The sequence below is a fragment of the Penicillium griseofulvum genome (assembly GCF_001561935.1).
Source record: "Penicillium griseofulvum strain PG3 chromosome Unknown contig_84, whole genome shotgun sequence".
NCBI lineage: Eukaryota > Fungi > Ascomycota > Eurotiomycetes > Eurotiales > Aspergillaceae > Penicillium > Penicillium griseofulvum.
In genome coordinates, this window is record NW_024467475.1 from 1,979,321 (window position 1) to 1,996,010 (window position 16,690).

Genomic DNA, 16,690 nt, shown 5'->3' on the forward strand with positions numbered 1-16,690 from the left:
ACTTAGTGGCGATATTGGCCTCCTAGGTCCCAATATCATGCAACAAACAAGCTAGCCTCATCGTGAAATTCCCGCTTAAACGGGAGTCGGTGCCGTTTGATCGCGAGCCTGAAGTGGTATACCCGATGTGAGTGGTTGTCCCTTGGAGGTGCGTGCGTGCTTGATGCGCTGGGCTGTGGGGTTGCGGGACTGGGATTGGGACTGGGGGGAGGTTGGTGCTAGGGAGTTGGTGAGTCCATAGGTGTTGGGCTGGGGCTGGGGCGGCGGTGAGGCCGTATTTGTTGGTTAAGTTGGACCTTGTTTTTGAGGCTTCGGGGTTTGATTGGGCTCTGGCGTTTGGGAGGTGAGCTGGTTGTTTGTTCGGGTTGAGGGAATACGATGTTTTTGGAGTCGGTGTTGACTTTTGTTATGTGTTCCATTTGGGGATTCAATGTGTCGTAAGGTGTATATTGTAGCTAGATATAGCTACTCCGTATATAATTACCCGATTTGGATATGTGGAGGGCTAGGCATTTACCTAGATGCCCCGTGTAACATCTCTACTTCGTAAGCTTTAGTACTTTGAGTCAGTTTACTCCGTCCTCCGTACTTCATCGATCTCCGTGCCGTACGATGCTCTGATGTTTGATGCAAGGATGGTGTGTGGCTGAGCTTTGTGTCCCGAGGAGCTTGGCATGAAAAAATCCTGTTCTCCCGTTTAGTTCCGGAAAAATCTTTCAATAAAGGGATCTCCGTGTGTTGTATACGTTGTACATGAAGGCGTAGACGTCACCACTCTATATCAAGTGGAATACGAAGTATGTTGTATAGACGGAATTTACTTCAAGATAAACATAACGTCTTTAATATAAACTAATTCATTTTAATTTTTCAATCAAATCCTTCAAGTCAAAAATCTTTTCCCCCTATTTTCCGGATCGGGCATATGTCTTGGCAGTGAGGCAGTGCAGACACACTATATAGGCTTGGTATTGGAATATTTGCGGTATTTTGCTGAATTTTCGGTTCCCCGTATGAAGAAATTTTCATAAAAGAATTGTATCTATGAAGATAATAAAAGATAGTTATAAGATCATAATCATAAATATAGTAGAAATTATAAAAGCTCTATAAGACTGTGGAGAAGGTAAATAGGTTCTCGACCATAGTGGAGAGAAAGGGTTGACGTCTCTTGGGGGGCAATACCTTGCCGCTTCCAAACGCCTCCTATCTTGTTTTCACCTTTTACAACCCTTACCTCTAACCTTGTTCAGGAGTTTAGGGAGTTTTCTGATTTCTCCTTATCAACTCCATGAACCCACACACCTGGGTATGAGCCACGCGTGAATCGCGCATTGAATAGACATTCCCACAATGTCCGACCCACGCCCAAATGAGGAGCCAGGCCAATCGACCCTGCGCAGAGAGCGCGCGCCGACTATTACTATCGACACCTCGGCCGTGAACTCCCCAGATACCGAACATGCTCCTATCCAAGTCCTCTCGGGAGGATCACAGACTTACACCGATAATGCACATGCCGCCGACACAAGCGCACTGCTGAACAATGGCAGTGTCTCTCCCACGGATATGCGATCTACAGCCTCGATTCGCTCCAATGCCTCTTCCGAAGCTCGTGACCAAGAGTCTCGCCCAACCTCACCCCACAACATCTCCTCACCTAAGTCGAAGGCCCCTGAGGCGCATTCCAACTTCCTTTCTGTCCCCGGAGCACGCTCCCGCGGTAACTCCTTGGAGTCGGACGAGACCAGCCAAACATCGAGCACCTACGGTGGCGAGACATATGTGCCCTCACCATCTCACGACTCGAGATCTGATTTGGCGAAGAACGCAGCCATAAATGACATACACGATGAGGATGCCCTGACCCCAGACCCTGGTCGCGAACCCGAGTTCGAGGTCGAAGACAACAAATTTGCTTTCTCCCCTGGCCAGCTGAACAAGCTTCTCAACCCGAAGAGTTTTGCCGCCTTCCATGCGTTGGGAGGCCTGCGAGGACTAGAAAAAGGCCTCCGAACTGATGTAAAAAGTGGCTTGAGTGTTGATGAGACAACCCTTGATGGAACCGTCAGCTTTGACGATGTTGTCTCACCTGGCTCGCCCACCTCTTCAAACAATATACCCAAGTCTGCCTCTCCGAAGCCAACACCGCCAACGGCTGAGAGTTCCTTCGTAACCCAGGGCGGTGATTCCTTCGCTGACCGCCGACGTATCTACGGAGATAACAAGCTTCCAGAGAGAAAGTTGAAGACTATCTGGGAGCTTGCATGGATTGCCTACAACGATAAAGTCTTGATCTTGTTGACGATTGCGGCTGTAGTCTCGCTTGCTGTGGGAATTCCCCAATCGATCCATCCAGTGAATCCTGATGAACCTGGCGTCGAATGGGTCGAAGGTCTGGCCATTCTTGTGGCCATTATCATCGTGGTTACAGTTGGTGCAGCAAATGACTGGCAAAAGGAACGACAGTTCGCAAAACTGAACAAAAAGAAGGAGAATCGACAGGTCAAGGTAACGCGATCTGGCCGAACGGAGGAAATTTCCGTCCACGACGTCTTGGTTGGCGATTTGATGCTTATGGAACCCGGTGATATGGTCCCAGTTGATGGGATCTTGATCGAAGGCCACGATGTCAAGTGCGACGAATCCTCCGCTACTGGCGAGTCTGATGTTCTCCGCAAAACCCCGGGTGATGAAGTGTACCGAACAATTGAGAAACACGAAGACCTGAAGAAAATGGATCCTTTCATCATTTCCGGTGCCAAGGTCTCTGAGGGCGTCGGCACCTTTTTGGTCACTGCTACTGGTACTCACTCTACCCTCGGCCGGACGATGATGTCCCTCCAGGAGGAGGGCGAGACAACGCCTTTGCAAACCAAGCTCAACAAGTTGGCTGAGTACATTGCCAAGCTTGGTCTCGCTTCTGGTTTATTGCTGTTCGTGGTACTTTTCATCAAGTTTTTGGTTCGTCTTAAGGATATCGAGGGTGGTGCGGACGCCAAGGGTCAAGCATTCCTGCGGATCTTCATTGTTGCTGTTACAATTGTCGTCGTCGCAGTACCTGAGGGTTTACCACTGGCTGTCACGCTCGCCCTTGCCTTTGCAACAACACGAATGCTCAAAGACAACAACCTGGTTCGCTATCTCAAGGCCTGTGAAACCATGGGCAACGCCACCACGATTTGCTCTGATAAAACTGGAACCTTGACGGAGAATAAAATGACCGCAGTGGCTGCGACGTTGGGTACCACATCCCGGTTCGGAAAGTATTCCGGTGTCTCGTCCGATGATCAGAGTGAGATTACCGCCTCGGATTTCGTCTCTTCCCTATCACCGTCAGTGAAGGATGCCCTGCTCCAGTCAATTGTCTACAACTCAACCGCATTCGAAGGCGAGACAGATGGAGTCAAATCCTTCGTTGGATCCAAGACAGAGACTGCCCTCTTGACTTTCGCTAGAGATTACCTCGGAATGGGAGTCCTTGGCGAAGCGAGAGCAAATGGCAAGCTCGCCCAGATGTTCCCATTCGATTCTGGCCGTAAATGCATGGGAGTCGTGATCCAGCTGGAGAATGGAAAATTCCGAATGCTCGTTAAGGGTGCCGCGGAGATTCTAGCCTCCAAGTCGACCCGCATCGTTCGAGACCCCACTGACTCTCTGTCGGAGGCTCCTGTCACCGATGAGCACAGGACTGCACTGGACAATGTTATGACCAACTATGCCACCCGATCCCTCAGATGCATTGCCCTGGTTTACCGTGACTTCGACCAATGGCCACCTCGTGGTGCGCCTACTGCGGAAACCGATCGCAACCAGGCAGTCTTCGAACCTATCTTCAAGGACATGGCAATGTTGGGAATCTTCGGTATTCAGGATCCTGTCCGAGAAGGTGTTGCCGATGCAGTGTACACATGCCAACGTGCTGGAGTGTTCGTTAGGATGGTGACTGGTGATAACATCATGACAGCCAAGGCTATTGCCCAGGAGTGTGGTATCTACACACCTGGCGGTATTGCCATTGAGGGTCCCAAATTCCGCAAGCTGAGCACACGCCAAATGAACCAAATCATCCCAAGACTTCAGGTCATCGCCCGCTCGAGCCCCGATGATAAGAAGATCCTGGTCAATCAACTCAAGAAGCTCGGCGAGACTGTCGCTGTCACTGGAGATGGTACAAACGACGCCCAAGCCCTCAAGAATGCTGACGTTGGTTTTGCAATGGGTATCACTGGTACAGAAGTTGCTAAAGAGGCCTCTGATATTATCCTGATGGATGATAACTTCTCATCTATCGTCAAGGCTATGGCATGGGGTCGCACCGTCTGTGACGCCGTTAAGAAGTTCCTTCAGTTCCAAATCACTGTCAACATCACTGCCGTCATTCTCACCTTCGTTTCTGCAGTCGCTAGTGATAGCGAGGATTCAGTGCTCAGCGCCGTCCAGTTGCTGTGGGTCAATCTGATCATGGACACTTTCGCCGCTCTCGCTTTGGCGACAGACCCTCCAACGGCAACAGTGCTTGACCGCAGACCCGAATCGAAAGCCGACCCGCTCATCACTCTAACAATGTGGAAGATGATCATCGGACAATCCATCTATCAGTTGGTTGTAACTTTTGTTCTGAATTTCGCCGGATCTAAGATTTTCTCTTGGGATCATGAGCATCTGCAGACTGTTGTTTTCAACACTTTTGTCTTCATGCAGATTTTCAACCAGTACAACTCTCGTCGTATTGACAACAAGCTCAACTTTTTGGAAGGTATTTGGAAAAATCGTTGGTTCATTGGTATTCAGATCATCATTATTGGAGGTCAAGTCTTGATCGTTTTTGTTGGTGGCGCTGCCTTCTCGGTGAAGCGTCTTAACGAAGGCTCGCAGTGGGCTGTGAGTCTTATACTTGGAGTGATCTCCTTACCCGTCGCCGTGATCATTCGTCTTATTCCGGATGAATTCTGCGCAAGGCTTGTCCCCCACTTCTGGCATCGCAACAAGGGCCCCGAATTGGTCGTCTCAGACGAGGACCGCAATTACGAGTGGAACCCAGCTCTGGAAGAAATTCGCGATCAGCTCGCTTTCATCAAGCGTGTCCGCGGCGGCCGTCTACGACACATTCGCCACAAGCTGCAACACCCCCAGGAACTTCTTCCTCGGTCCCGCAGTGGCTCCCGCTCGCGCGATTCCTCCTCCCCACCCACGCCGAATGGCGATAACGAGAACGGCAGCCCGACCCCACAGCCAACCACCCCAGAGTCTCGTTCCAGACGCAACACACGGTCTCGATCGAACTCGACATTCGGACCCGCCGCTGCTATGGCAGGCATTGTTGCCGGCAGTATTGCCGGATGGTCTCCAATCGAGCGAGGTAACAACGAAGCCGACTCCATCAGCTTCCCAACAAACGGCGGCCCTCACAGCGGCCTTGATCGCGAACAAGGCATCGAAGTGCACCCAGACACCGCTGCGGATGACCGTATTCTGAGCGAATACTCCGCTACCTCCGGCTCACCCCCAAGCCAGAACCCAGATCTGATTCCATACTTCGAACATGCTCCACCGGTGGACCGCGCGCCCTCTAGCCGTAGCCGTCGCTCTTTGTCTCAGCGATCGCGATCGAGATCGAGTCTTAGCCAGTCGCAAGTCTGAGCACATCTTGCCTTTCTTATCCTCCTTTCTTCTTCCCATTGGGAACGTCTTTAATTTAATGCCCTCATTCCCCGTCGACTCAATTTTGCTTCTATTTTCGGTGTCTGGAAATTGGTGTGGCGCGCTGTTGAAAATTAAGCATAGACTCCTTTGTACTTTTGGGTCCATACAATCATTTGCATTTGGGTTTGGTGGCCGGGATGGCCTTTTTGATTTCTCTCGGCGCATACAAGGCCACGGCGCCAGCATTTTCCTTTTTTCCTCTTTTAATGTGCTTGTAAAATTCTCATTCTGAAGATACCACCCTTTTTTTCTCTTTCTTCGTACATTGCTCCATTTCTCTTTATAAGCAATTTCTAAGAGTTTCACTGCTTTTCACATGATGTACAACACTTCCTCAAACAAACATAGGCGGTCTCAATTCTGCCCCAAATGGGCGTTAAATGGAGCTTAAGGAAGCCCCCTTCGCCCTTCGGGGCATACGGTCAAACAGAAAATATACAGAGAAGATTAGCATGGCCCCTGCACTAAGGATGACACGCTCAATCAAAGAGAAGCACCCATTTTTTTTTTATTCTTACAGACCATTTTTTTGAGGGTATACAGAAATGGGTCTATTTATGGTGTTTAATTGGTTATGACGCTTTCGGGATGTCACGTGCTATCCAATGAAGACGCAAGTTCGAAACCCACATGGCGCGAAATGCGGGTCCCGACAATTCTAATTGTCCAACCACGTTGTACCGCCAAGTATGTTTACATCCATGGATTTCTCATTCTTTTCGTTTGGATTTGAGGTTATATGAGCTTGAGAGACCTTTTGCCCTTCAGCGGGAGATAATGCAAACATTGGAGGCAGGGTGTGAGGATTGTAGGTAATTCTTTGGATTCTTTGCTCAGGAAGATATGCATCACGTTTCACAAAGGATCCATGGCCACGTGATTCAGCAGGGTGTTCCTGCAGATTGCTTTTGTTTCTAGAGCTCTTTGAATGTACCTAGGCTTCTCTTTAGCTAGTGGTACTTGTGTTAATGCGCCGTTGGTAATCTGACACATATGTAAATGGAGTTAGGATGCGGGATCCCGGTATCTATGCATGATACATTACAGCGCGGACAGAGTATATAGTTCATTGCTAACTAGCTATCACATTGTTAACTTGCCTAAATATGCAGGCTACTACCCTATGGCCTAGTTAGGTAATGGATTTGAATACTTATGTTTTGCATCCAGATTTGCCATTTTCACTCTGTACTCCGTAGAACCTTTGTACCTAGCTTAGACTATTGCTGCATGGTCACGTTGTGCCAGGGGCTTGGGTGCTTAACGCCGAGGCCCCTATCAGGTGCTTGGCGGCACTCGATGAAATTGACCCCTTGAATAAGACATCACATTTACCACTGTTGGTAACAGTTCGGACGTTTGATCCACCCACGATCTCTAGTGGGTCTAAAGGTGAGGAGTGTGATGAATTCTCTAGTTCACATCTCAGATAGCTCATGCCAGCATATCGCATTAAGAACAGCGGGCAGGGGTTTAGCGCTACCTTGGCAAAATAGCTTGGGAATAACCCTGAAAATGCGCCGCTTCTCAAGATTATTAAATCCATGCTCGAAGCCATTACCTAGGACTATGTCCTCTATGAGTGGTAACCCTGATCTATTCGAGTACACTTCTGGACGCTTTTTGTAAGTCGTGACAACGGTCACCGAACGCGTCAATTATGATAAACTGACTTGCTGCGAGATTTAACGAAGAGCTCCGTCGCGCTGAACGGCGTATTCCGTTCGACGTGAATGCACTTGCAAAGGCGGCCTGTCATTCTGTCAGTCGACACCTAGACAACATGACCTCAATTACAAAACTCGCCGAAGGGTGTTTCAACCGTGTCTTGCAGATCACTTTCAATGATAGATATGTAGTGCTTGCAAGACTACCGTACAAAACTGTTCCAAAATATCATGCAGTGGCTAGTGAAGCTGCTACACTAGCACTTTTACGTACTCATGATGTCCCAGTACCGAAAGTCCTCGCGTATTCTCCAGATCGCACAAACGCTGTCGGAAGCGAGTATATCCTACTTGAGAAGATTGAAGGAATACCTTTGAGTGATCAGTGGTTCTCTATGGATAACAAAACTCGCGTCAAAGTAATGAGACAGATTGTCGATGTGGAGAGCCGGTTTATGAGCATCCACCTCCCAGCAAGCGGAAGTCTTTATCACAGCCATGATCTTCACGATTCACAGTACTCCATCCCAGTCTCCGCCGATATCGTCGTTGGGCCGACTGCACGGCATGAATGGTGGTATCGAGAACGGGCCTCTCTGGAGGTTGACCGCGGCCCATGTATGCATCTGAGTATATTTTTGTTTGAAGTTTTATTGACTTTAACCAGGGAATACCTTTTCCGCATGCTTCGAAGCACCCGCTAAGCGCGAGATAGAATTCTGTGAAAGATTTGGTAAACCACGTCTACACGTCGAGAGATACCTACGAGAAATATACCAGTTCAAAAAACTTTCACCTATTCCCTACCAACATCTCCTTACCGATTACTTAAAGTTAGCGCCCTACCTCGATGTCCCATCCGGTCACCCTATATCCCGCCCAACCCTTCGCCATCCGGACTTTTCACCTAGTAATATCCTATTGAATACATCCAACGATATCGTAGGGATTATTGACTGGCAATATGCAGTCATTCTGCCCCTCGTTCTATGCGCTGGCATCCCCGATCATTTCCAAAATTGGGGTGATCCAGTATCTAAGACGCTGTCTAAGCCAGAGGTCAAATTGCCGGACGGTTTTGATCAACTCGGCCATGAAGAACAGGAAGCTATTCAAGAGACGATGCGGAAACGCCTTGTCCATTTCTATTATGCTGCATTGACTATGAAATCCCTGCCGGATCATTTTGACGCTATCAGATCCGACAGCTGTATGCTTCGGGCGAAGCTTTTTCATCATGCACAGACTCCCTGGGAAGGAGACTCTGTCTCGTTGAAACATGCCATGTTGCAGGTCCTTAAGAGTTGGCCTATGGCGCTGGATGGAACACAGACAAGATCTGTTGAGTGTTCAATTCGGTTTTCTGAGGAAGAGATGCAGAAATGTTCGGAGGATTATCGCCAGGAACAGGAATTGCTACAGGAGCTGGGTGAGATGAGGGATGTAATTGGGACAGATGCTCTAGGCTGGGTTCCAGGTGGAGATGAGTTTAAACGGTGCAGGTCCATTATCCAGAGTATCAAGGATGGTTTGATGGAACATTCAAGCACTGAGATGGAGAAAAATGCGGTCCGATCCCATTTCCCTTTCGATGATCATGAAGAAGATTCGTGATACATCTTCAGAGTTCAGATCTGATCTTGATAAATAAGATGTGCCCTTTGTTGGAATAAATGCATGGAGTAGCGGGTATGCTCTTAATTCTCCATTGGGGCCCTTAAGAGGTGATATATAGCTTATGGACATCTGCCCTCCAACGACTGCATGATATTTACTCCACTAAGCCCTCATACCACACCCTTTCGCTCGAACCCAAACATCCACAATCCGCGAAGCCCCGCTGTCTTGATCCGAATCAACAACAAAATACCACCCATAAAAGGCCCCAGCGACACAAGCATGATTCGGGTGTACCTTAACGACCTGTCCAATGCGTAGGGGGATCTTCATCTGAGACTGACTCTCCCAAGTCACAATTGCATGCTCCTGACTGATCCTCTCAACAACCAGTCTCTCCTCCGAAGCTTTATCAACCCCATCCAGTCTCCAGGAAGAAACAACCCCCCAACCCGAGTAACTCGGACACGGCTCTCGACCCAATGCAAGCGTCCCCGCAGCCAAAAGCGCCTCGGGCTTTTCCCGCTCACCGTCATTATAGACACTGCACACTTCAGCAAGCACAGAGATGGCAATTTCATCCTCCAAAAACCCAGACGCAGCACTAGCACCCGTGGAGAATTGCTGCATATCCAGGATTGGATAGACGCCAGCGTGCAGCTCGACATTCGTCTCGCGAAGCAGAGTCCTGAGTTCCCGCGCTTCCGCATAGGGAGCGTCCTCTCGTAACAAGTTCTGCGACGAGACTACCTGCGGCGTAGCACCAACACTAATGACCAGTTCCCTTTTGGGCAGTAGATGTAGATTTCTCTCTAAGGCATCCTTGCATCCGCGGATCTCACTAATTAAATGGCCCATCGCTTGCTCCGGGGTCGTCCCGCTATAGCTTAGACTGCTGTGTGAATATAAACCGAGGAGTCTTGCTCCGCCTGTTTGTTCTGCAGATGCGAGTTTCTCGAGTAACCCGTTCTTATTGAGGGATACGGGTGGTAAGCCGGCGCGGTGGTAGCCCGTGTCGACCTTGACAAAGACACATGTTGGGTGTCCTGCTAGAAAAGAGAGTTTCTCTAGGTAGGGGACTTGATCTGGGTGGTCGATCATCACAGTGATGCTATTCTCGCCTAGCTCGCTGGCTGCCTTGGCAAGTAGTGGAACCTGTGATGGCACGAGCGGGATGCCGTAGAGAATGTTAATTTTGCGGCCTTTTTGTTTCAGATCTTGTAGCAGAGGGATCATCATCTCGATCTCTAGGACTGTGGAGGCTATGAAATTGGCCTCGGTGTTGTCGCCGATTTGGAGCTTGGCGATTTCAGGTGTCTGATTCACAAGTTGAGTATAATTGCAAATGGAATGTGGTATTCGGGTCTCTTACCTTGTGGGACTTGACATGAGCTCTGAATCCGACATCGAGGGTTTTGATCGTGCGTAGCATTGTCTCGCAGTGTCGTCGGATGATTGCTACGTCGAGGACGGCGGCTGGTTTGGGCACATCGCTGATGTCTTTGCCGATGTAGGACTTCTGCAGGTATTCCTGGGAGGGGTTTGTGGAGGCCATTTTGAAATATGTAGCAAGTTACTGGGAAGCGTGAATCAAGTGGGATATTTGTATTCTCGATCTCATGTGGGGCGGAGGATGTCAAGTCCGGCATGGCCGTTCACCGACGTCTGCGCTCTTGTGAATATCTCCGGCTCCCTTAGACATTCTCTGTTTGATTTGATACATCCATTTCCTCAAGTACATCCGACGTAGCCTCTGTCCTAGGCTTGGGCACTGTTGTCATTACGCTCTTCGTTCGGATGTTCCACCCCTAGAATATACTTATCAGAGACAAATGCCGTGGCGATAGTTGAGTGGTTTGAAGACATATACCTGCAGTTCTCACAATGAAAAACTGTGCTGCGGCCACAGGTGGAAACGACTGGTTGGCACTGGTAGTCACACTTCCATCCCGGAGGACGTATTCAATGTTCAGTGCCCGCATCATATGAGAGATTTGCATCGCTGCCAAGGCTGTGAGCCACTCATGGTAGGTACGGACAGTGCCCATCACAGGCTGGGTGTGTTGGACATTGTTTTCACCAGGCAAGGCAGCGTTCATAGAATTGCGTGGGTATGGAGGTGGCACGTGGAATTGGATCTCATCCAATTCCGGGTCAAACTGAAGGTGGGCTTCCAGGTCGGCAAGGAACGCAGAGTAATCCATGTGGACAGTCCGATTTCTCCCACTGACAAAGAAATAGTCACCGGTCCAGAAGATAGCGGTGTCGTCTCTGTTGGGGGGTCGGCGCACGACGATCATGCCATCGCGGACTCTGGGGCGGAAGATGGGCGGCGGGGAATCGTGAAGTGGGTTGTTGGATGCCATTCTAAGCTCGATATCGATGAGGATATTGTGTGACTAAAGGAATGTGTCACTGGGAGGTGGCCAAACAAGGTCAGTAGCAAATAAAGCTCAGGTTGGGGAGCGACTTAAACAAACCAGGATGGGAAGAATGGGTGTGAAGTTACGAGTCGCAGCTGAGATTATACATTTTAACTACACGTTCAGCACCCTGGAGCATACTGAACGCTACATGGTCTAGGATACAGGTCAAGGTAGTCTAGAGGATGGCAAATGAGCTATGTTAATACGGACAACTATCTAAATGACTAATGTATAAGAGTGATAGGGGTGAAGACACCCCCTATTCATGTATTCCGTGGGATCTGTCAGTGACTACTGAACTCTTGGAGTCCAGTCACCAACTTATCAGGACTCGCACGAGAACTGGTAGTTTGATTTGTATTCGGACCTTCGAAGGCCTCAACAACTTGGTGTTGATGTCTTTCGAGGACCACCCTCTGCGCTGGCTCGATGGGCTACGGTGAGACAGGGAGGATTGGGGAGAGGAAGAAGAGAAGAGGAAGAAAGGTGGGAGGAATCTTTTTATACTCTCACGTACCTTCCTAAAATGGACTCTCCCCTGCGCCTTCCTGAATTGTTATATGTCACATGACATCTTTAAAGAGACAAGTTTCATGTGACCATAATACCTTGAATTGGGTTCTATTCGAAGTAGCTAGATATTATCTCCCTAGAATTGACACCATTAGGCCTTATTGCTTCTCCCATCAAATATCGCCACGAAAACGACAATTCCATGGCTTATTCAAAGCCTTGTGAATAGATTTCCGTCATGATTGATCTCTTTGTCGGCCATCAAGGCTCACTCGTGATTTCTTTGTGAGTTTGCAATTTCCGTATCGAGTCAATAATTAGCTAGCGTATTCTACACTCAAACCGAAGAGGTGTCACGTACCTCTTTTACACGATAGTAAAGTGGGCAGTGATCATTGGAGCAGTGGCATCGTAGGTGTGGTGAGATCCCAAGCTGACCTGGCCGGGAGCATCTTGAAGAGCAAGAAGAGCGGCTACCCATGTATTGTGACCCTTGACTACAAAGGTTGGCGGCTCATCGGAGTTTGCCCGCAGCTGGGACTAAGTGCTGCGGTCCCACCGGATCTCTTCTTCCAGTGGTTCGTATTGGAGGTGACCGCACAGATCTTGCTCGAAGTCGTCATAGCTTAGCATAGTGGGATCAAAGGTACCGTCTAGATTGATGCACGCTTCGGTTGAGATACCCCCCAAGCCAGAAGATAGCTGACTTGCTGCCTTTCCAATAGGCGACTTCGGTGAGGCAGCCGTGCATTTTGAGCTCTTGCGGACGTGTTGAGTGAAGGGGCCCAAGGCTTGGAGAGAGATAGGGAGGGAGAGAGCAATAGACATAAAAGATATGGTGGACAGCTCTCAGTATCCTGGCTTTTCTCAACTAACAACCTTCGCGACAAAAAACTCGACTAACAGCAACCAACGACCAACCCATAAGTGTATGAGAATAAACCACTACTTATAGATGTCTTAACTTGGTCCAAGAAGCTGTAAGGTCTCACAAGCGTTGGTGAAGAAGTTGAGCGATGGATAAAAGGAGTTGTTCGGCACTTAGGGGACCTACGGTATTTATTTATATCCATCAAGATATTTGTCGTTATTCTAAGGATTCTGGCAAACTACGTCCAATTTTTAAGGCTGCATTGTTCATTTAGCATGACATCTCAGGCTCAGATCCGCGAAGCAATTCAAAGAAACAAAAGCAGACATTGATCAAGCATTGTCGCATATTCTGAAGTATATCAAGTTATCATCACAGTACGTACGATCAGAATTTAGGACGTAGCATCTGCAAGCTAGCAGAGTACAATAGCTGTAACACACTTTCTTGGAAATTCTGAGCCTTATAATAGCAGCTCGAATTGTAAAGCCACTATAGAATATAATACTGCATTTATCCTGAGTATAACGCGCTATATTATCAAAAGGCCATGGGAAGTAAGCCCCCTCTTTTAACGAATCAGTATTTCTCTAACGCATTTCCCTAACGCATAGGAAGCTAGGATAAGATCGTAGAGTTCACCTTCACAGATCTACCTCACGGAATTAGGCTTGTGGGTCAGAAGAGATCAAATAAAAGCTTGGCTGAATTTGTAGGAAATGATCTGAGCCAAAGACTTGAGCTACGTAATACATAATTCGGGATTCATCGAGTCTTCGGTGAGCACAGAAGACGATGAGAGAGTTCAAGATGAAGGGGTATTTGCTCCAAAGAGCACGTAACACAGCTCAAGCCTAAATAATCCCCCCCTGTACAATGTACCAATCAACTCGTCCTCAGATAAGCGATATAGCGATGCCGAGGACAACCGAACAGTCCTCGACAAACCCTTTGTAAATAGTAAACCAAGTTATGAATAGCTTACAAACATTAATTAGAGCTATTTAAAAGAGCCCCTTCCCTCGGACCTTCTTCCCCAACAGCTAGAGCGAATCACAAAAGCTCATCGGGAACTATTCGTCCCGCATCAATCAGAATACATTTGTCATGGAATTCACTCAGAGCTTCGGGCTGATCATCCTCCACTTAACAGCCCTTTTAAATCTGAGCATCGTATAGGATCGTGAATACATACTCCTTGCTGCAACATTCCAGTGCATGCATATTCGGAGCTTTCCAGCATGCCACTTACCCCATACGGAAATGTATCGCGGATCACAGGGTCGGACTTTTATCTTTTATGCTATGTCTGTCATGGGCCTATCCCTTCCGTGGATGGTATCATGAGGTGGTTACAGCTCCACTTAGTATGTGCGGGTATGTTGGTGGATGTCGACGGTCGATATTGCACGAAGTTCCTTCCCCAACCTGTATATTGGGATAAAACTTGATAACTCCCTTTCTCTCGACAGGGCGATCAATGACCTACGATCTGCGTGTTCGTTCGACTTATCTCATCACAGTTCCAGTGCCCATCATTGGATACCCTCGAGAGCTGCTCGGGTGGTGCCTTGATTGCTAAGGAATGCGTCTGTATCCAGTCTCCCCTGTGTCCGTTACACCGTCTCACTGGGTAGATGTGATGTCAGGGTTCAACGGCCAGTGCACTGGCCCTGAGTGCCATTTCTCTTATATCTATCATACCATAGCTCCCCCTGTTCGTGTTCGGCTCATTCCCCTCTTTCGTGACACTGGATTTACGACAATATACAGACTCGGCATTTGTCCATCGGCGGGTTCAGATTGGAAGTTTCTGTTCACGAACAGATTAATCCCGCATACTCCACGTACCCGAGAATGAAGACCGATGTCGAAAAAGCCCATAGCTCGCCTACTATTGAGAGTTTGAGTTTCAACCTCGACAAAAGCGCTTCTAATAGCTCTTCCAATGATACAGACCTCAAGCCTGAGCCCGTGCAAACAAGATGGCAACGATGGATTGCAAGCATGAAGAACGTGGAGAGTCGGGGGATCGAGCCTATTCCTATCGAAAATCGAGAACAAATTACACCTTCGACCATACTTCATATGCTGCTAATGTGGTTTAGCATGACATTGGCGACAAATAACATCGTTGTTGGATCAATGGGTACACTTGTGTTAGGGCTCAGCTTTAGGGATGCGGCGCTCTGTGCTGTGTTTGGATGTTTAGCTGGCAATTGCACGGTTGGGTTTATAAGTATATGGGGACCGAGAAGTGGGAATCGAACTTTGGTACGTTTGTATCGAATATCGATGATTTGCAGAATATGCTATTAAGAGGACGGATGCTCACGATTGATAGATCGTGGCCCGATATTTCATGGGCTATTATCCCAGCAAAGCTTGCATTATCCTGAACCTCTTCACCAATATCGGGTATAGCATGGTCAACAGTGTCGTCGGTGGCCAGATTCTGTCTGTGGTCTCTGGTGGCCATCTTTCCGTGATAGTGGGTATTATCATTGTCGCCGTTTCCAGCTGGGCTATGGCCATCTTTGGCATGAAAATCTTCCAATTATACGAGCGGTACGCGTTAACACCCCCGGACACTTGAATGCAAATTCTAATCAATATCAGAGTCGCCTGGTTACCACAGCTGCTGGTGATATGCGTGATGATCGGTTCCGCAGGACCTCATTTCGACTTCAACATCCAAACCCCAATGTCGACAGAGAACCTAACTGCCAAAAGACTCACCTTTTTCTCTCTGGCATTATCCATTGCCCTCGCTTGGGCCCCGCTCGCCGCAGATTACTATGTCTATCTCCCGCCGCAGATGAAGAGTTCTCGGACATTCCTAGCCACAGTCTTCGCCGCCACAAGCGGCATGTCGGTTGTTCTCCTTATGGGCATTGGTCTTGGAACCGTCATCGCTAGCTCGGTTCATTCTGCGACCAAGCACGCCGCCACTCCTGGAGGAGTTCTGATGGTAGCGTATGACGGTCTTGGGGGATTCGGGAAATTTTGTGCTGTTATCAATGTCCTCGCCTTGGTTGCTAACAATACTCCCGGGGCGTACTCCATGGGAATGAACCTCCAGATGATTGGGGGGATGTTTGGAAAAGTTCCCCGGCCGGTGTTCACGACTCTTGCTACGGTTATTTATGCCGCATGTGCGATGGGAGGCCGGGACCGGCTGTACGAAGTGTTCAAGTCTTTCCTGCCTCTGATCGGATATTGGGTTATGATGTTTGTTGTTATTGTCTTTGAAGAACATACGATCTTTCGCCGGAATAGAGGGTATAACTGGTCTGAGTGGAATTGTCGTGATAAACTACCTTTGGGGATTGCAGCGGCAGTTGCTTTCCTTATTGGGTGGGCTGGTGCTATCGTTGGCATGGTAAGATTTATGTTCAGAATCGAGTTGCTTTTTGCTGACATTTCGATTTTAGTCTCAGGGGTATTATATCGGCCCCATTGCGCGGATGGCTGGCGGAGCTGAGCTTGGTCTCTGGTTGGGTGCGGGTTTTACTGCGATCTTTTTCCCACCATTACGGGTATTGGAGCTCAAATTTGTTGGTCGTTAGTTGTATTACTCTTTATATGGCATAATGATCGTGAGAAGAACATTTTATTTCCCTAAAAAGGAATATATATATATATACTGGGAAGACATGTGATCCTGTCAGGCTCCATAGTCTTAATTTAAATAACCCAAAATTATTTCCAGGGCTTATGATTGGTTTAAGAAGAAATGTCCTTAGATTCAGTGAGAACTTTATCACTTCTAATATATTTGAGAGTACAACATATGGAGTGTGATACTGTCAAGATACATACACCCCTGATAAACCTCCTTTTCACCTCCCGAGGCTCGGTATTTCCGTGTACCCCGCGGTTGAGACCAT

The 16,690-nt window shown here is 48.3% G+C and overlaps 5 protein-coding genes across 5 annotated transcripts; 3 read left to right on the top strand and 2 right to left on the bottom strand.

The window, feature by feature from the left end:
• Positions 1 to 1,353: 1,353 nt before the first annotated feature.
• On the top strand, positions 1,354 to 5,643 carry pmcA (putative P-type calcium ATPase; the record flags this gene model as incomplete). The annotated part of the gene is made up of 1 exon (XM_040792976.1): positions 1,354 to 5,643. One exon carries the CDS (start codon positions 1,354 to 1,356, stop codon positions 5,641 to 5,643), a length of 4,290 nt encoding a protein of 1,429 aa, XP_040644943.1.
• Positions 5,644 to 7,275: 1,632 nt separating this feature from the next.
• PGRI_052640 (phosphotransferase family protein) lies at positions 7,276 to 8,987 on the top strand (the record flags this gene model as incomplete). Its single annotated transcript, XM_040792977.1, has 3 exons — positions 7,276 to 7,331; positions 7,390 to 7,991; positions 8,041 to 8,987. 3 exons carry the CDS (start codon positions 7,276 to 7,278, stop codon positions 8,985 to 8,987), a joined length of 1,605 nt encoding a protein of 534 aa, XP_040644944.1.
• A 165-nt stretch (positions 8,988 to 9,152) lies between these two features.
• Positions 9,153 to 10,545, bottom strand: PGRI_052650 (uncharacterized protein; the record flags this gene model as incomplete). The annotated part of the gene is made up of 2 exons (XM_040792978.1): positions 9,153 to 10,307; positions 10,363 to 10,545. The coding sequence occupies 2 exons, from the start codon at positions 10,543 to 10,545 to the stop codon at positions 9,153 to 9,155; spliced, it is 1,338 nt and encodes a 445-aa protein (XP_040644945.1).
• Positions 10,546 to 10,748: 203 nt separating this feature from the next.
• On the bottom strand, positions 10,749 to 11,356 carry PGRI_052660 (uncharacterized protein; the record flags this gene model as incomplete). The annotated part of the gene is made up of 2 exons (XM_040792979.1): positions 10,749 to 10,798; positions 10,861 to 11,356. The coding sequence occupies 2 exons, from the start codon at positions 11,354 to 11,356 to the stop codon at positions 10,749 to 10,751; spliced, it is 546 nt and encodes a 181-aa protein (XP_040644946.1).
• Positions 11,357 to 14,657: 3,301 nt separating this feature from the next.
• On the top strand, positions 14,658 to 16,369 carry PGRI_052670 (purine-cytosine permease family protein; the record flags this gene model as incomplete). The annotated part of the gene is made up of 4 exons (XM_040792980.1): positions 14,658 to 15,074; positions 15,145 to 15,368; positions 15,420 to 16,182; positions 16,235 to 16,369. 4 exons carry the CDS (start codon positions 14,658 to 14,660, stop codon positions 16,367 to 16,369), a joined length of 1,539 nt encoding a protein of 512 aa, XP_040644947.1.
• Between the last annotated feature and the right edge of the window lie 321 nt (positions 16,370 to 16,690).